Source organism: Populus trichocarpa, chromosome 2 (assembly GCF_000002775.5).
Source record: "Populus trichocarpa isolate Nisqually-1 chromosome 2, P.trichocarpa_v4.1, whole genome shotgun sequence".
In the NCBI taxonomy this organism is placed as follows: Eukaryota; Viridiplantae; Streptophyta; class Magnoliopsida; order Malpighiales; family Salicaceae; genus Populus; species Populus trichocarpa.
This window is the reverse complement of record NC_037286.2, coordinates 6,668,325-6,684,778: the sequence shown is the minus strand read 5'-3', so window position 1 is coordinate 6,684,778 and position 16,454 is coordinate 6,668,325. Positions and strand designations below refer to the sequence as shown.

The window sequence follows — 16,454 nt, the reverse complement described above, 5'->3', positions numbered from 1 at the left end:
GGAAAAAAAATGTTAAATTGAATTTGCTGGTCTTGAGAACGCATGATAGAATTTTACGTGTGCCTTTTCATTTTCTTTTTAGCCATTAGACTTTAGAGTCACAGAAATTATACAATAGTACTTGCGTAATGAAATAGAAACTGTCAGAAACGCAAATTGATAGACAGCAGGTAATATTCCATTATTGAACAGAAACCGAATCGATTTCTATTACACACGAACTACACAAACTATAAAGAGGACAAGGTCGATAACTATGCAAGTCACAACACTAGTTTAGATATAAAACAAACTGTATGCAGAATCCACGACCTTGGGCAAACATTGATAGCACTGCTTGCTTTACATGTATTTCCTTGCGTTAAAAGTTTCTGAAATTAACCTTACAATTCGAAGATTGTCTGGTGCTCTTGATCATCAAGTCGAGGTACTTTGTTGTCCTCATAGCTTGCGCCATCATTTTCCACCTGTAGATGGGGGCTGCTGATTGGAATCTCCACCTGCTCACGTGGCATCATATCTGGAATATTTGGTCCCACCATTTCATGCTGGTTGCATCATCATTTTTTCCATTATCAATTGCAATGTTTTCCAGAATTCTTAGAAGAAGAAGAAGAATAAAACTCTCTTTAATCTGGTTTTTGCATCAATGTTTTCACTTGTGTTTCTTAAAAATGAGAGAAGCGAAAAGATAGTGATATTGGGGGGGAAAACAGCTGATGATGCCAGGTCCATAATTATAAACTGGATACTACTATGTTCTTTCGAACCTATCTATGTTAGAAAAGAACCTGAATTTGAGAGTATAAGGAAGGTGACATGGGGTTGGAGTGGAGCACCGTTGAATTATATGGTGGCCACTGTGGAAAGTTTCCATCACCAGGCCACTCCCTGAAGTTGTGTGCCTCTGCATTTGAGTGACTTCCTTGCAACAATGAATCATACATTGTGGATGAAAGATTCCTGCACACGGTAGAAGAATCTCTGGCTTAATTTTGTTGACTTGGGAAAGTTAATTCTAAAACAAACTTATTACTAGTATAAACGAGGAAGTAAATAGTTTTCAACTATAGTCTAGCCCATCTAGAACAATATCTTAGTTATTTGCATTAATTCAAGGAAATAATGAAGTGCGGAATTAAAACCTTAAAGCGTTCAGGGGAGTAGAAGCATTGAAGATTTGGGCGTGGTTGTGAGCTCCATGGTGCAAGATTTCGGCATGGTCGCTACCAGCATCAGGCAACCAATTTACCATATCATTATTGAAAGAGCTGGTTGGCAACCCATGCTGTGAATCGATCCATGTGTTTGAGTTCAATATTTCACTCGTAAAAATCTCTTTCATGCCTACATTTTAGTTACTTAGCATATCTAATTATAAGTAAGTAAATTACCTCTAGTCTTGATGGATTAAATGAAGATAGATGGTTGCTCAGGAGATATTCCTGTAACACCACAAACCAGACTCATTTTGAAAATTATAAATTAAAAGGGTAATTAACAAATAAGTATAAATTAGTTCTTCCAACCTTTCTTTGCATGACACGTGATAGGGTGTCAACAAGACGTTTGTCGCATGATTCTAGCTCCCCCATGGACGTGAATTTTATCGGGTCTGGCTCATATATCCTACGGTTTTAGGACCAATGAAGTTCACTTGCAGGTAAGTTTAGAACAAAAAAAGGCAAGAATAAGAATGGAGAACTACGTACCCTTCTTCTTCTTGTTTTTATTTATATATATATATTGTTTTTATTTAATTGATCCTAACCTTATCTGTTCCTCTGCTAGTTGAAGTCGCTGCAGTAACCTTGCAATTTCATGCTGGAGTTCCTGCAGTGAAAATCGTTAACTAAGTTGGCAACATTAAAAAAATGTTTTGACTGATAAAAAGGGTATTCCTTATCTCAACCTCCGAGTTAATTGCTGTTGGGCTTTCCAAGGAATGGAAGTGCATCGTTTAGGAACATTAGAAGAAGAAGAAGAAGAAGAAGAAAGATTAAGTTGTCACAAACAAATCATGAAAAATTAAAAAAACCAGAGAGAGAGAATATAAAGAGAAATGGAGATATGAGTAGACAAACTTGGAAAGTTGAAGGGCGATATCACTCTCGTTCCTAAGCTGTTGTAGTGTCCTAAACAAATACTGCACCGGATAATGCATAACTTAATTGAAAATACTCAAAATCTCCGTGCAATAAAACTGAGATCCCCCCTCTTCCCCGTCCTCTAGTTTTTCTTTTCCCTTTTTGGATGGGACTTGAGTGCACAAAACACAAACAAGAAAAAAATGGCAATAGAATGTTAACTAAGAAATTTATAATTACTCAATTACCTCTTTGTTCTGAATATCACTGCAACAAGAGAAACTAAAAAAACTTCAATCAGGCAGTATTAACCATACAAACAAAAAGGAAAAGAGATAAAACAAAGAGACTCGGCATGGCTAAGCATACCGTTGATGTTGGCCTTGTTCAGGAAAAACTATAGCACTGCAAAGCGAAAAAAGAATACTGTGATATATATGTTAGACTTAGTAACTATAAAGAAAGAAAAACAATAAATTTAGCACATAATCTCTCTTTATAAAATCGTACAGTTGTCTTTCTTGGTCAGGGAGATTAACGAGACGAGCTAGCACATCCTCAATCCTGATTATCCAACATGGCAAATAAAATTACAGCAACGAAAAAGATGGTTCGAAGAAGAAAATGAAAATCGTGGAGTAGAACTACAGATGGAGATGAATACATGCAAAAGTATATGATAAAAAAAAAGTGAGTTTTATTAGATTTTTTGTTAGCTATTTAATGGTGGAATATCGAAAACACTGAAGAAATCTTGAAACCATAGGGGTAATATTAGAAAACGATAAACAGCTACGAGGAGAAAAGTGGAATATTAATGAATCGATAGGGGTGAAAGTGTACTCTACTTAACATGAATAGTTCCAAAAATCGAATTCCTGCATGCTTCAAGCAGAGCAGCAGTAGACCATCAATTCCGCACCCATTATGCAGGGCCAAGAATATTGTTTATAAGTCTACCCAGAGATCCTCATTAATCCCTAATAAGGTTATTCACTTTTACAATTGTCAGTACTGCTAATAATCACAACAATTTTACCAAGCTTGAGTTTTTTCTGAAATGCATGTGTCACCATTGTGCTTGGGATTTCTCAAGCTAAGAGAAAATTGCATGAGCTAGCTAGGATTGATCACGTTAAATAAACCAATATTGATAGGGATAATCTGATAATATTTCCTGGCCTTTTGACATAATTAAAACCGATTCTGGACAATCACCTGTTTATAGAAATGCCTTTATAATCAAAATATATGTTAAGAGCATTGACAATTTTATGGCAAACTATGATGAGCTAGGCAATCAAGAAATGTAACAAAATCACGATTATTATGAATGAAAAGGGCTAATAACAAAAGCAAAGGACTTGGAGTTATCTACGTAAGGAAATGATGAAAAGGCATAGGCTGCATCACCTCTTTTTGCCAGAAAAGTGACTAAGACGGCCAGAGGGAGAGAACATGATAAGAGCAATATCAATGTCACAAAGGACGGAAAGCTCATATGCCTTCTTAATGAGTCCATTCCTTCGTTTTGAAAACGTAACCTGTCGATTGGTGTTGTTTTCTATTCTCTTGATCTCCAGCTTAACACGACCCATTTCTTGATCTGTCTCCTTTATGTACGCAAAGTCGCAAAAAAAGGAATGCTGAATCTTCTTTGAATCGCTTTAATTGGTTATTTTTAGAATAAGAGAGATGTGCATGGCTCTCTCTCTATAGATATATATATAAATACATGGACAAGAAGAGCCTTAAAGTCAAACAAGGGCTGTTATTTACCTCTGTGTGTGTGAGAGAGAGGTAGAAGATCATAAAATGGACGAAGATTGAGGGTTCTGTAAAAGAAGGGGTCATAGAACTGCGAAGATTTAGTGGTTGATGAGGTTCAGTTGTCTCTAGCTAGCATAGGCGCCTTGCTATTCTGGTGGTTGCAATCAAGATTTGGTTTTGTCGGTATTTGATATAAAGCCTCAAAATGCTCCCCTTTACTCTGATTACCAGTAATTTAAGAGCTAAATATTGTTCTCTAAACCAAACCGTCAATTAACTCATTATCGCATCTCATGATGATCCAACAATACGAGTAAATACCAAAGTGGCCAAAAAATCATAATATATCTAAGCACGTAGTTGCTTATTAAACTGGACGTCCCATTTGGGATTTTAGTTGCCAAGTTCCAACTCCGAATTAAGGCCAAGTTATGGCTTTATCTGTCTGTGTTGTTTGATTTGTGTTCCTTTCCCATGAGAGCAGAAACGTGCTCGCCTAATAACAAAGTGCGACATGGATATACCAGAACAAGTTTCTCAGGATTCACTGAATTATCAACTGAAACAATCCATATATGTGGACTTCTTGGGGATTGGAGTTTTTGGACTCAATATCTTATGATATGGTAGCTAAACTGCGACGCTCGCACTCTTCTGCAGCTTTATCATCCATGTCTCGGTTGTTGGGGCCAGCATATGATCTTCGGGCTGTTAGCCTTTTGTTTTGTGTAAATTGATAAAACCTGTTAGGGCACTGTTAAAAAACCATTTTAATTTTATAACTTAAGCTATTAGGTAATATCTCAAGATATGATTTATATTATTTTCTAACACATCCCCTCAAGTAAAAGTTCTTTGGGCTTGAAACTTATACATGCCCACATTACCTTGTGCTTAATTTTTTTATCAAATAAATAGGAATGGTAAGATTCGAACTCAAGACCACTTGGTCATCAAGATTCTGATACTATGTCAAAGAATCATCTCAACCCAATAACTTAAATTATTAAATAAAATTCCAAGATATAATTTATATTATTCTCTAATAATCACTCTTATCCGAACCCATAAATTCGTAACTGGCATAGATTGGATCATCTTTTGCTCGAGCGCCAGAGGATTTAGAGTTCTAGTATACCAATTCGTAACTGGCCTTTTGATATTGAATCCTTGCTACACCAAGAAGCCACGAATTTAATAATGTGTTTTGGCCTTGTTGTGTTTGATGTGATGTGTTATGTCTGTCATGTTGTAAGATATACACATCAAGCTGTTTGGTGTCAAAATTATTGTGATAGTGTCGGATTGAAAATATTGCTTTAATTGTTTAGCAATTTACTATCGTGTTCTATTTGAATTAAAATTATCATTAAAAACATAACTTAAATTAAAATTAAAAAAAAAAACTAAAATATGAATTGCTTGAAAATGATTTAAAAAAAACATAATTAAATTTATTTGATTTAAAGATATTTAAGGTTTTTAATTATATAATTAATAATTATATGTAATAGAAAAAAGATTGAGATTGGTTAATTTTAAAATATTTAAGATTGTTTTTGTTACCTTTTCATCTCAAAATGCATCATATTCCATGATTTTAAAGTGAAAGCTAATATATTTTTTTATTTTAAAAAAAAAAACAAATCACAGTCCAGTACTCTCAAAATTAAGCAACTAATTTTTAAAATCTTCACTAAACATTTTTGTCACTTTTGCGGATAATTAAACCAAATTAGACAGAGTTGCGGCAGCCAGCAGTCTCGTTTCCTTTCTCTGGCGTTCCTGAGATATATCCATCAAGTGAACCCTTGTAATTAATTAGGAGGAGGAAGATATTTATATATAGTCTATGCATGGTGACCAGAAAAGGCCGATACATCTGCCCATAAACGTAAAAGAAGTGCCTTAGCATCATGGAAATGTCAATCACAGCAAAAAAGGAAGGAAAAAAAAACACCACTACATAAATTATACAGAAGTAGCTGTCGCATAACCATGGATGATGGATCCATACTCTTTCATCTACTATATTGGCCATATCGAAACCTCCACGTATCCACAACAAATACTCGACAGAATTTAGTAAACAAGATTATCAACACCAAATATCCCGATTAATTTAATTACCCTTCAACTTTACATTTTATTCTACAGTACTCCATATAATATTACATGATGGAGCAGGCATTGGGGTTCTCATCGCTAAACATGTTGGTGTAGTTATCGTCCATGGTGGTCTCGCTGATAGTGGCTGTGACCGGAATTGCTCTAACATGATTCGGAGGTGCTTTCTTGTCATAAGCCTGTGAAACATAGGGGTGTGCCACTAAAGTGTATGGCACATAAGGCCACATCTCTACCTTCTTCTTTGTTGATTGAGCTGCCTTCAACACTTTCTTTGGCTCTACGTTCCCAGTCACAGTCACCTTTTGTTGCTTCATGTCTACGCCCACAGATTTAACACCTGAAAGAAGGACATATTTTTGGAGGAAGCTCAATTTGTTTAGTCCCGTGAAAAGAACGCAGAGATTTAACATACAGAAAAGGTTACAACAAAGATGCATCATGTATACGTAGCTAGAGAGAAGACAAGATCAATCTATGCACAGATAACTACCTACCCTTAACTCCGGAGAGGACACTCTTAACCTTGCGTTCACAGCCCTCGCAGTCCATCCTGACTTTGAGAGCTACCGTTTGCATCTGCTTCTTTTTCCTTCTTCTCTTGAGATTGCTCAGTAAATCAGAGAAATACTCCAAAGTTCCTGCAACTCCCATTCTGTGTTTCTTTTTCTCACTCTAGAAAATAATGTAATTAATGGTCGATATATCTGATTTTAATTCGTTTCAAATATTGTGTATCAAGAGAAATGCATGAGACAGAGTACAAGGGGTGGAGGAAGGATGATGATAAGTATTGACGAGAGGATAGTATTAACTCCAGTGCTATATATTATATATGTAGTAACCAACTGATACATATATAGGTCCAAAAGAAAAAATATAAAAAATAAGAAAAAAAATCTAGGCAAAAACACAAAACGTGGGTTCTACACTAGAACCTGCAAGAAACTTCCTCCCAAGCTAGCTAGACCGCGTGGATTCTCTTGTTAATTAAAATTAAGACACATAATTAAGGAAGAAGATTTTGAAGGCTACTCATTTATTACTCTTTTATTTATATTTAAATTAAAGTTGCTTGATATTTTTGGCAGCTGTTGTCTTAATCCGCTAAGTGAAAGCGATCTTCGATAACTAATTTGTTTACTCTTAGACAGATTAAATATATTTAAATTAAAATAAACCACAGTGCTTTAGCTAAACAGATTAAAAAAAAAGGCCATAATATAATTAAGAGTATATATACAATGAATATATACAAAACAAGTAGATAGACATGCATAGATATCTCATAAAATTAAACCAACGCCTTGATAAAAGCTTCTTCTTCATCACAGGCGGCATCAAAGGGAGGAGGAGTGAATGGGTGGCTTTGAGTGAATCTCCAAAATCCAAATCTTTGCATGCATGCTTGGGTCCGGAGTTCGTCTCCTTGCAGGGTGCACGAGAGATAAAGCAACAGTAAGAAAAGCCGATCAAAATGAAGACATGCATTCAAATTTCAAGGAAAAGACTCTGAATTCGCATGCATTTAATAATGGGGTCGTCTAGTATTGCACGGCACCATCAGATGCCACGTTCCGTGCGACACGTGTCCAGGTGGGAATCTATTGGCTAAGTAGGGTTCCACGTGAGGCAAAAATACAAACATAGAGGATATGGTAGCTTGGATGAGCCTGTTTGAAAGGAGTGTTGTTTACTGGTTATTGTCCACTACTGAATTGCTTGATTGATTGGAGAATTGATCTGTAATTGGTCGGTGGGGCTGCCGGGGGGGATGTGGGGAAAGGAGATAAAAGAATAAAGAAATTCCCCGACGGAGACAGATGGCACCCGGCTAAAAGGTCAGTATTATAAAAGCAAAGCACGATCTTAAGGTTAATATATGGAAAATTATTCAGTTTCCCTTTTTCTCCCTAACAGCATGATAGGGTTAGCTATAAAGAGCGATTATAAAAAAAATATGAGTTTGGTTATGGTTATTTTTTAAAGTATTTTGTAATTATAAAAATATAATAATAATATTTTTTATTTTTTAAAAATTATTTTTAAGATCAGCATATCAAAATAATTTAAAAATATCAAAAATATATTAATTTAAAATAAAAAAATAAATTTTTTTAAAAATACTTTTCAAACACATTGGCAGTTTTTGCTGTGTGCCATGCTTTTCAAAAAAAAAAAAATGATTGGTATTGCAACCGTACGTTTCATCTGGATTACGGTTGTAGGGAGCAGAGGAATGAGTGGGAAAGGAGAAAAGGCAGAATTCGTTGCATTTTATAAAAATTAATAAGGTTTTAGATATTAGTTTTAGATATAATGTTAATCAAGTTTGCTAAATGATAAATCTCGGAAAATATAGATAAATCTGTCAGTGACTTGTCTTCAAGAAAACGTTGCATATTATGAAACTCTTATTATTATTATTATTATTATTATTAAAATAATAATAACACATTCCGTCACCTAATACTTTTTTAAAATTGATCTAGAATGATTAATTTTCTCTAAATCATTCAAATATTTTTATATAATTTATATTATATTTAATATTTATCAATTTATTATCTTTATTAAAATAATATATAACAGAATCAAAACATAATATTTTTTATATAAGATAATTTAATAATTTCAAATTTAAAAATTACTTAAGCCTTTTCATCAAATAGCAAACTTGATTAACTGTACAATTATAAAATTAATACCCTGTTAATAAGATAAAAGCAAAAAGAAAATGTCCAGGGTTATGAATTCTTAACTTTATATCTAAAACTTGAACCAATCTCTTTTGTAAAATCCATCGATCATGAGTAGGAAAGGAGAAAAGGCAGAATTCATGATATTGTAGACAAGGAAACAAACAAAAACAGCGAAAATCTTAACCCAACTTTTTCCCTAGTATACTAGTTCATATGCATTATTTTACGGGTTGGATTAATTTATTTTTTTAAATATAATAAAAAAAAATATTAGTTATAAAAAATTATTTAATATTATTATTAAATTTGAAATTGGCAAGTCAATTTTGAAATTTTTTTACCCGACTTCTTGTCTAACTTGAGTTTAAAATTAAATCATATGAAAGTTGATCTAATGTAACTACATCAACTTGGTTGATCCAAAAACATTCCAATCAAACGATGAAATTGAGAGGAAAATAAAATCTCAACGCAACTTTTTATCTAACTCGGGTTTAAAATTAAATCATGTGAAAGTTGACCTAACGTGACTCCATCAACTTGGTTGATCCAAAAACATTCTAATCAAACGATGAAATTGAGAGGAAAATAAAATCTCAACCCAACTTTTTGTCTAACCCGGGTTTAAAATTAAACTAAGTAGGAGTTGTTCCGATATGACACAATAGACTTGGCTAGTTTAGACGGAACTCAGTTGACTAATATAAAAAGTACGAGGATAAAATTGATAAAAAAGGAGGATGAGATTGACAAAAAATTAACTTATCACCCCAATTCTTTCCCTAGCCTGAGTTTAAAATTAAATCATGTGAGAGTTGTCTCGACGTGATTCGATTGACTTGGCTAGTCTAAAATCATCCTGGTCAATTGTTAAAAAAAAAATCTAAGGATGAAATTAAGAATTCAAATGATAAAACTGAAAGGAAAAATGAGGGAAATGCAAAGAAAAAAAAGGAGGGGTTGAATTGGGGGGGGGGGGGGGGGGGGGTTGAATTGTTCATACTCATTTTTTAATCCAAAAAACCTAAAAAATCAATCTAAACACCTTGATAAACCCATTAATGACCTTAACAAATCTAAAAAACTGAACAAAAACTCAAAATCAATCTAAAACCAAAAGTTTTTCCAAGCTTAGATTTGGTTTTTTAGACAATTTAAATGTGAAAAAAACCTAAGTAGAACTTTCCTCCCTAAATGGAACACATAGACATCAAAATCAACTATTTTGACAACCAAAATCGATATCAATGCTGATTTTCTCTCTACTGCTGAAATCCAGTGATTTTCATTCTCTTTTAATTCATGAACTGAGAAATAAAATAAAAATTAAACTAAAATTAATGTTTTAAAAAAACTTTGAAAATCAAAAGGATCTGATATTTGTAACTTGAAAAGTATAATTTCACAATGTCCATTTTACTCAAAAGACATTCATTTCCTCTTCTGTGATTTCTTGTCTTTTAATATTATTATTTTCTAAAAATTTTATTTAAATTAGTTTTCAATTTGATCCTATAAAGACAAAATCAAAATATATAATGGGAAGGGAAAAAAAAACTAGTGAATCCGCAATGTTTTGTTAGAGCATATCATTATAATTTTACACAACGAATCCTCCACGTCTTTTGGTGGTGGTTAATAAAGAACAGTTTGGCAGGCGAAATAATTTCGTCTGCTGAAGGCCCCATGTCCAAGAGTCCTGTCACAGACAAGATTACAAGGCTAAAAGTAAATCAATTATATTTGTTTTGCCCAATAACCCGTGCAAGATAGTCTCTTTTACGAACTTGGAATGGCGAGTGAAATGCCAATCCAATTTGTGTCAAATGTGATCAAACACCAGGCGACAATAAAATGGTTTTTTTAGGTAAGGAATAAGGAGAAGGGTTCGAAGTGGAAGAACTTTACGCCTCTAAAAGTAAATACGAAATCCTAAACTACAAGTAAGTCGATTATAGTTAACGAGTATGCCCTTTTAGCAGCAATCCACATGACATGAGCTCAAAGCAAATACTGGAAAAGCACGAGGATGTATACAAATCATAATACATCATATATCAGTTGCACCACAAGAGCTCCCGTCTGTGGTTTCACAAAACCCAAAAAAATTTCAACTTCACTGAGAATCATCGCCATTCGTTCAGCACTTTCTTTAGGCCGTTTCCACAAACATTAACTGCTCAAACCCGCCCCAGCTTACTTTCCTACTTTCTGATGAAGAATTCTATGTCGAACAATAACTAAAAATAATTATGGTATTTAGTTGACCAAATTATGAATCGTTTCTTTCATGTATTAAACATATTCGATTGATTTAAGACTTGTTTACTCCGTGTATCATCATTTCTGATTGTTCCCCACCTGGTTCTTATGTTAACATCACCCTACTTATCCTTTTTAATTAACAACAAAGAATTGGCCGAGTATTTAAAGATATTAGCCTACATTACTAATACCAGCAACAAAAATCATAATATCATATTCCACCTAAAGCCGGATCGTGAAACTATCAGTTGATGTCTTTAGTCAAACTACCTGTTTGAATACCACAATCACATATACAAGGATGAAATGTCTCCATCCTTCCACGGGAAAAAGTGGCCAACCCAATCACTAGGTTAATTAGGTCACTGGATCACCATAGATTAACCAGGATCATTAGCATAAGCCCTATCAGGTTTTATTTCATAAGCATACAGAATGTCTGCGCTCTCGGTAATACCTTAGCAATACCTGGACCAAGGGAATTTTAGGAAAATACAAATAACTATACGTAGAATCAGCACTAATAGATAAATGCACAAGAAAATGGGCAGAACAAAACATAGATCACTAAATCAAAATGAGTCTTTCCCACCAACCATCACCAATACAGTGACCAGGAGAAAAAATGAAATTCCTTTAAAGTTGGGAGAGCTTGAAAAGGATAGACAGGATATACAGGAGAGACAGGAGAGATAAGCAAAATGATTAGAGAGTTGAGATAAACATACATTTAACGAGTAGCAATAGCAATGAGATCATTAAATGGAGGAATGGAATGACCAGGGAAGCCGCGGATGATTCAGAGGAAGTCCTTCCAGCAACAGCTGGAGCAACCGAAGGTGTCCTAGGGATGCTCTGTTGCTCATTTGTTGGAAGTGGATTTGGTGATTTATTGTCTGGAGGTGGGGCAAGATGCACATCTGCACTGTCACTTGTATCTTGACCTGCAGACAGTACAGAATAGAATCAGTTTTTTTATGGAAATAGTTTAGGTTTACAGAGGAAGTATTGACAATCCTTTGAAAGCAGATTCGACAGTTAATGAGAGAAATAGAAACTGGGAGGACATAGAGAGGGAAGTAAAATCCAGTTGTATCGGCATCACGTGAATGATGTATGGTTGAAAAACTCATGGGAAAAAAGAAAAGTTGAACAGGGACCTTACCTGGCCCCCAATCCACAATCAATTTCATGTAAGATCTGAAGTAGACTAAGGGGAATTGAAGCACAGCTAAGAATGGGCTCTGGTTCAGCACCATTGATTCTTGCTACTTCCTACCAATTGAAGTATCGAGGACACGTGGATTTCACAATAGACTTGTAGGTTTCCAAAGTTGCATTGAAATGACAATATGATAAAGCTGCTTAGTGTGCACTAACTAACAAAAATTGCAAAACCTGAAGACAAATTCTTCTGAAGACAGAAATTTCATCGAATTTCTTACAGAACCTCCCCTAAAGAGAATTCCATCCACTAATTTATATGAACTAACACACAGTTTGAACTAAGAACCCGGTAAGAATATTCTAAGAATCAATGATTCATTGTATTTTGAAACATTATACTTTAAAACAATGAAATAGAATTCTCCATAATTAAACCAAACAAAATCACAGTATACTTACAACTGGAGTTAGACCAACCCAATTTCAAATTCTCTATGTCAAAAACCATGCGGTAACCAATCATGAAGTTTTCTGCAATTTATGTCAACCCAGTGTCACTATACCATGATGGTTAAAGAGAATAAGTAAGAAAATCCAACATGCCGAGGCGCATACTCACGTCCAATAATACCGTAACTACCATCTGTTGGCTGGAGACTTAGACAGAACATTGTAAATCCCTGTACAACATAACATTGTGGGATGAGTTTTTTGCAGCAAGTCAACCACATGAAATTCTAAAAATTACAGGCCAAAAATGAAATGGTAGAACATATAGTTTATGCATAAAGCTGAAGGAACAGAGCAAAATTTGTCAAGTAAATCTCAAAAGTAAAGCTGAATAATTCCAGTAAGGCCAAATGCATGTATTGGAAGAAATTACTTTTTTAACTGCGCAAGAGATTAGAGATTTACAATGGGAACTGTCTTGCTGGAAAGTTTCACTTTACCTTCCTTGCAGCCAGTACATTTTTTGGATACATTGTCTCACAAGTTCAGATTCCAATAAATCAAAAGCTTAAATCAGCTCATACCTGATGGTGCGGAATGGAATATGTGGGATTATGAACTACAAAGTTCTGGTTCCTTGGGAATTTAAGTTGAATGGCGGGAATGTCGTGTAATTCCTGTGAACTGTCCAGCAAAACAACACCCAACAATCAGTTTCCTGAGATACAAGCTAAAAGCTCACAAACTTTCAACAACTCTTCACCCTAACCTGGCATTATAGCAATAGTCCCACAGGCCGTCTTGAAAACTAATTCTTTTAGCGTTCACTTGTTTGTCAAACTGCACCAAGAAACAAATAACACCTTAGCCAGATAAAAAGAAAAACTTGGATATTGCAAAACGTGGACTAAAATATGCACCTCTGACACAAGTTCATTATAAACTTCACTTGGAAGATATGTGAAAGACGAACCGCTGTCAACCAATGCTTTGAACCCGGATCTCTTAAGACAAGAATTACCAACACAATAAGATTCCACCCCGACAAAGTAAGCAACACTGAAACAATTAACAAACTAATTGCAGTAAGAATTGCAGGAATAGTAAGCATTATCAAGCCATCTAAAACAAGTCAAAACGCATTTAAAAAAGGGTGGGTGCAACTGCCATACTAAGTTCCTTGTATTGGCAAAAATGGTGTTGACTGTTGGGAGGCATGCCCTCTATCACCAAAAAGAATCCTCCCAGAATCATTCTCGTCAAAACAGAGCGAGAAACAATTTTGAATTAATCCAGCTTTAGCAAGCAAACTGGGGACAGAAATGTCTCCAGGTCCCAATCCCATAACACCATCTGGAGCAGCTCCATCAAAAAAGCTCCCACCTTGCTTCCTACCACACCTGCATTCCAATAAAAACAAACAATAAAACCTCCAAGTCCAATCACCGTGAAGAACCAGAGTAAAAGATTAAAACAACACAGCACCCTAAAACAACAGAAGCCTGCAACATTTTCCGAGCCGTGTGATCACCAACTGATGCCAAATGTAATTTGTCCTCAACCAAAAACCCAGCACTCGTTGTATTTTCGAAATCATCATAGTTAAAAATGTAAGGGCAGGGATCCTTGGGATTTTTGCAATTCGAACCCCATTCGCATAACTGGTGATCACAAGATAAGTGCCTGCTTGTGCTTGATAAAGATGGACTATACTCGCTTAAATCTCTATCCTGCATAATAACAGGAGCACCTGCCAATCAATCATTCTAATAATTAAACACCATAAACCTCTTGCCCAATTTTCTCTCTCTTTTTTTTTTTGGTTTTCCTAATCTTGATTTTGAAAATTCTGATAACATGTAAAGTTACACATATAAAAAAAAAAAAATTCAGTTATGGATTGCGTACCAGAGAAATATTGTAGTAACTGGCAGATAGGGGGGCACATTGAATACAATCACATGGGACCCATAACAAATCACTACCAGCATCCAATGCAACTAAAAACGACACGTTTGGAGTGCCGATATCAATCCATGTATAATGCAACCTAAATACAAAAGAACATTTAAAATTAATAATATTGAAATTTATTTATTCATTTATTTAGGAGTGTTTTTATTATTATTTTAATTTTGACTGACCAGTCAAGTTCGTTTCCGAAGAAGAGAGCTTGGCTTCCTTGAGAAGGAAACAGCAACTGATTTTTCTGCGAACCGAGCTTCATTCTCTGTCGTTTCAAATCGTTACCTAGTAACAATTGAAAGTACTCGAAACTGTACCGTTTCGGCCACAAATCACCACTCGCATTGCCCTTGCGCGAAATCGATATAGATTTAGCCTCGTCGGAGAAACGGTGTATCAGCTTGGAGGAAAATGTGAGTCCAATTGAAGCTTCAAACTGACAGCAAAGCAGCACCACTACCACCACCAAAACAACCACGCGATCACACTCCATCGTGTGATTAATAATAATAATACAAGAGTTTGGGTTTCTGTAGAGAGTGAAGATGAGGAATGGGGAGGGAGGATTTTGATTTTTAAGTTGGACAAAACACAAGGGAATGTGAGTGAAGTGAAAGGAGTGGGTGCTAATTTGCGCTGGGGGTGCAGTGGGGGTGTAGGGTGTTTGTGAGTTTTAGAGTTCAAACCTACGATTTGTAGGGGGGGGGCGTGGAAAAGGTGGGCTGGCGTCAAAAAAAAGTCAAAAAGTTGGAATGATAATTTTGTGGGAGGGGGCGGTGAGAGAGCGACACGCAAGTGGGTCGTAAGCGATGTGTCGAGAAATGAGCGGAGGGGTTTGCTGTTTACACGTGGGATTCTTTGTTTTGTGCTCTTTTCAACTGGAAATGAGCCCCTCTGTCTTCTCTATGCCTTTTTGGGAGGCTAAGGAAAGGAAAGGTTTCTTTTTTTCACAAATTCAAGATTTTTCAATTAACCCCTATCGACTGTAGGGCCCTGGCCTGCATGTTAGACAGCGATTTAAGGAAAAAGTTGATTTTTTTCTTTCATGTACAGTTCAATAAAATTAAATAGTACGCACTCATAATTCATTATTTATATAATATAATGAAAACATTCATATTAGGTGTCTTTAAAAAATAAATAATCATAACCTTTGGTCCACGGACCATTTGATAATTTCAATTTTATTATAAACAGTTTAGTTGAATTATACGAGTACCTTTACTATGAAAATTTGTTAACCTTGACTTTCAGGACTTAATTGTTATTTCTTTAATATTTTTTTGTTATTGTTATTTAATTCTAAGGGCACTTTTATTTTTTTATTTACTTCATTACACTTGCCATTCAAAAAATTTAGTCTTGGCTTCAAGGGTTTGGTTGTAATTTCATAAGATTTTTTTTGCTATTGTTGTTTAGCCATGGGGGCATTTTCAGTTTTGTGCACATAAAAAAAGGCTGTTGACGCGTGCCTGACACACATCAATCATTTTGTCACCTTCGGGCGGCGCGTGCAACTATCAACGGTGGTTGAAATCAAGCTTTCGTCATATCATTTGATGCGTCTCGGTGTTCTCTTTCTCCTTGGGTGGCACATGTATAGTAGTGAAATCTGGTTTGGCGTCAATTGACTTTTCCCTCTTTTTCTTCCTTGGATTGTGTGTTGCCCATGTAAAAAATTATACTAGTCCTTTAATTTATTTTTTCTTTTGATCTAGTTCTTCTTCTCTTAACTGCAATTGTTTTATTTATATTGATTGTTTCAAATTAAATTTTATTTTTCGATTTCATCCCTGATTGTTTGAATTTGTTAGTTTTTTTTTATCAAATTTGATTCTTATTATTTTAATTGCTATTTTTTTGGTTTTCATCCATTTTCTTGATTTGTTTGTTTTTTCTTCAATTCCATCATTGACCATTT

General features: G+C 34.9%; 3 protein-coding genes across 10 annotated transcripts; all 3 read right to left on the bottom strand.

Moving 5' to 3' along the window:
* Positions 1–156: 156 nt before the first annotated feature.
* On the bottom strand, positions 157–3,803 carry LOC7495137 (agamous-like MADS-box protein AGL104). Of its 6 annotated transcripts, none has more exons than XM_024595241.2 (12): positions 3,501–3,803; positions 2,598–2,651; positions 2,457–2,513; positions 2,336–2,378; positions 2,085–2,146; positions 1,913–1,934; positions 1,772–1,833; positions 1,530–1,629; positions 1,395–1,445; positions 1,146–1,288; positions 792–963; positions 157–548 (listed from the first exon to the last, which is right to left on the bottom strand). In XM_024595241.2, the coding sequence occupies exons 1-12, from the start codon at positions 3,683–3,685 to the stop codon at positions 384–386; spliced, it is 1,116 nt and encodes a 371-aa protein (XP_024451009.2). In that variant the 5' UTR covers positions 3,686–3,803; the 3' UTR covers positions 157–383. The 6 variants fall into 6 exon arrangements, with proteins under 6 accessions (XP_024451009.2, XP_024451010.2, XP_024451012.2 ...); XM_024595242.2 differs by having other exon boundaries at positions 2,336–2,369; XM_024595244.2 differs by having other exon boundaries at positions 2,336–2,354; positions 3,501–3,802.
* Positions 3,804–5,717: 1,914 nt separating this feature from the next.
* On the bottom strand, positions 5,718–7,934 carry LOC7495136 (heavy metal-associated isoprenylated plant protein 24). Its single transcript, XM_002300998.4, has 2 exons — positions 6,482–7,934; positions 5,718–6,324 (listed from the first exon to the last, which is right to left on the bottom strand). Exons 1-2 carry the CDS (start codon positions 6,636–6,638, stop codon positions 6,029–6,031), a joined length of 453 nt encoding a protein of 150 aa, XP_002301034.1. The 5' UTR covers positions 6,639–7,934; the 3' UTR covers positions 5,718–6,028.
* Positions 7,935–11,495: 3,561 nt separating this feature from the next.
* LOC7463198 (aspartic proteinase-like protein 1) lies at positions 11,496–15,204 on the bottom strand. 3 transcript variants are annotated; one of them, XM_052450854.1, is made up of 10 exons: positions 14,713–15,204; positions 14,477–14,618; positions 14,015–14,298; positions 13,741–13,968; positions 13,489–13,627; positions 13,338–13,408; positions 13,153–13,252; positions 12,738–12,798; positions 12,578–12,649; positions 11,496–11,895 (listed from the first exon to the last, which is right to left on the bottom strand). In XM_052450854.1, exons 1-10 carry the CDS (start codon positions 15,024–15,026, stop codon positions 11,657–11,659), a joined length of 1,650 nt encoding a protein of 549 aa, XP_052306814.1. In that variant the 5' UTR covers positions 15,027–15,204; the 3' UTR covers positions 11,496–11,656. The 3 variants fall into 3 exon arrangements, with proteins under 3 accessions (XP_052306814.1, XP_052306815.1, XP_052306816.1); XM_052450855.1 differs by having other exon boundaries at positions 14,054–14,298; positions 14,713–15,203; XM_052450856.1 differs by having other exon boundaries at positions 14,054–14,318; positions 14,713–14,860.
* Positions 15,205–16,454: the final 1,250 nt, after the last annotated feature.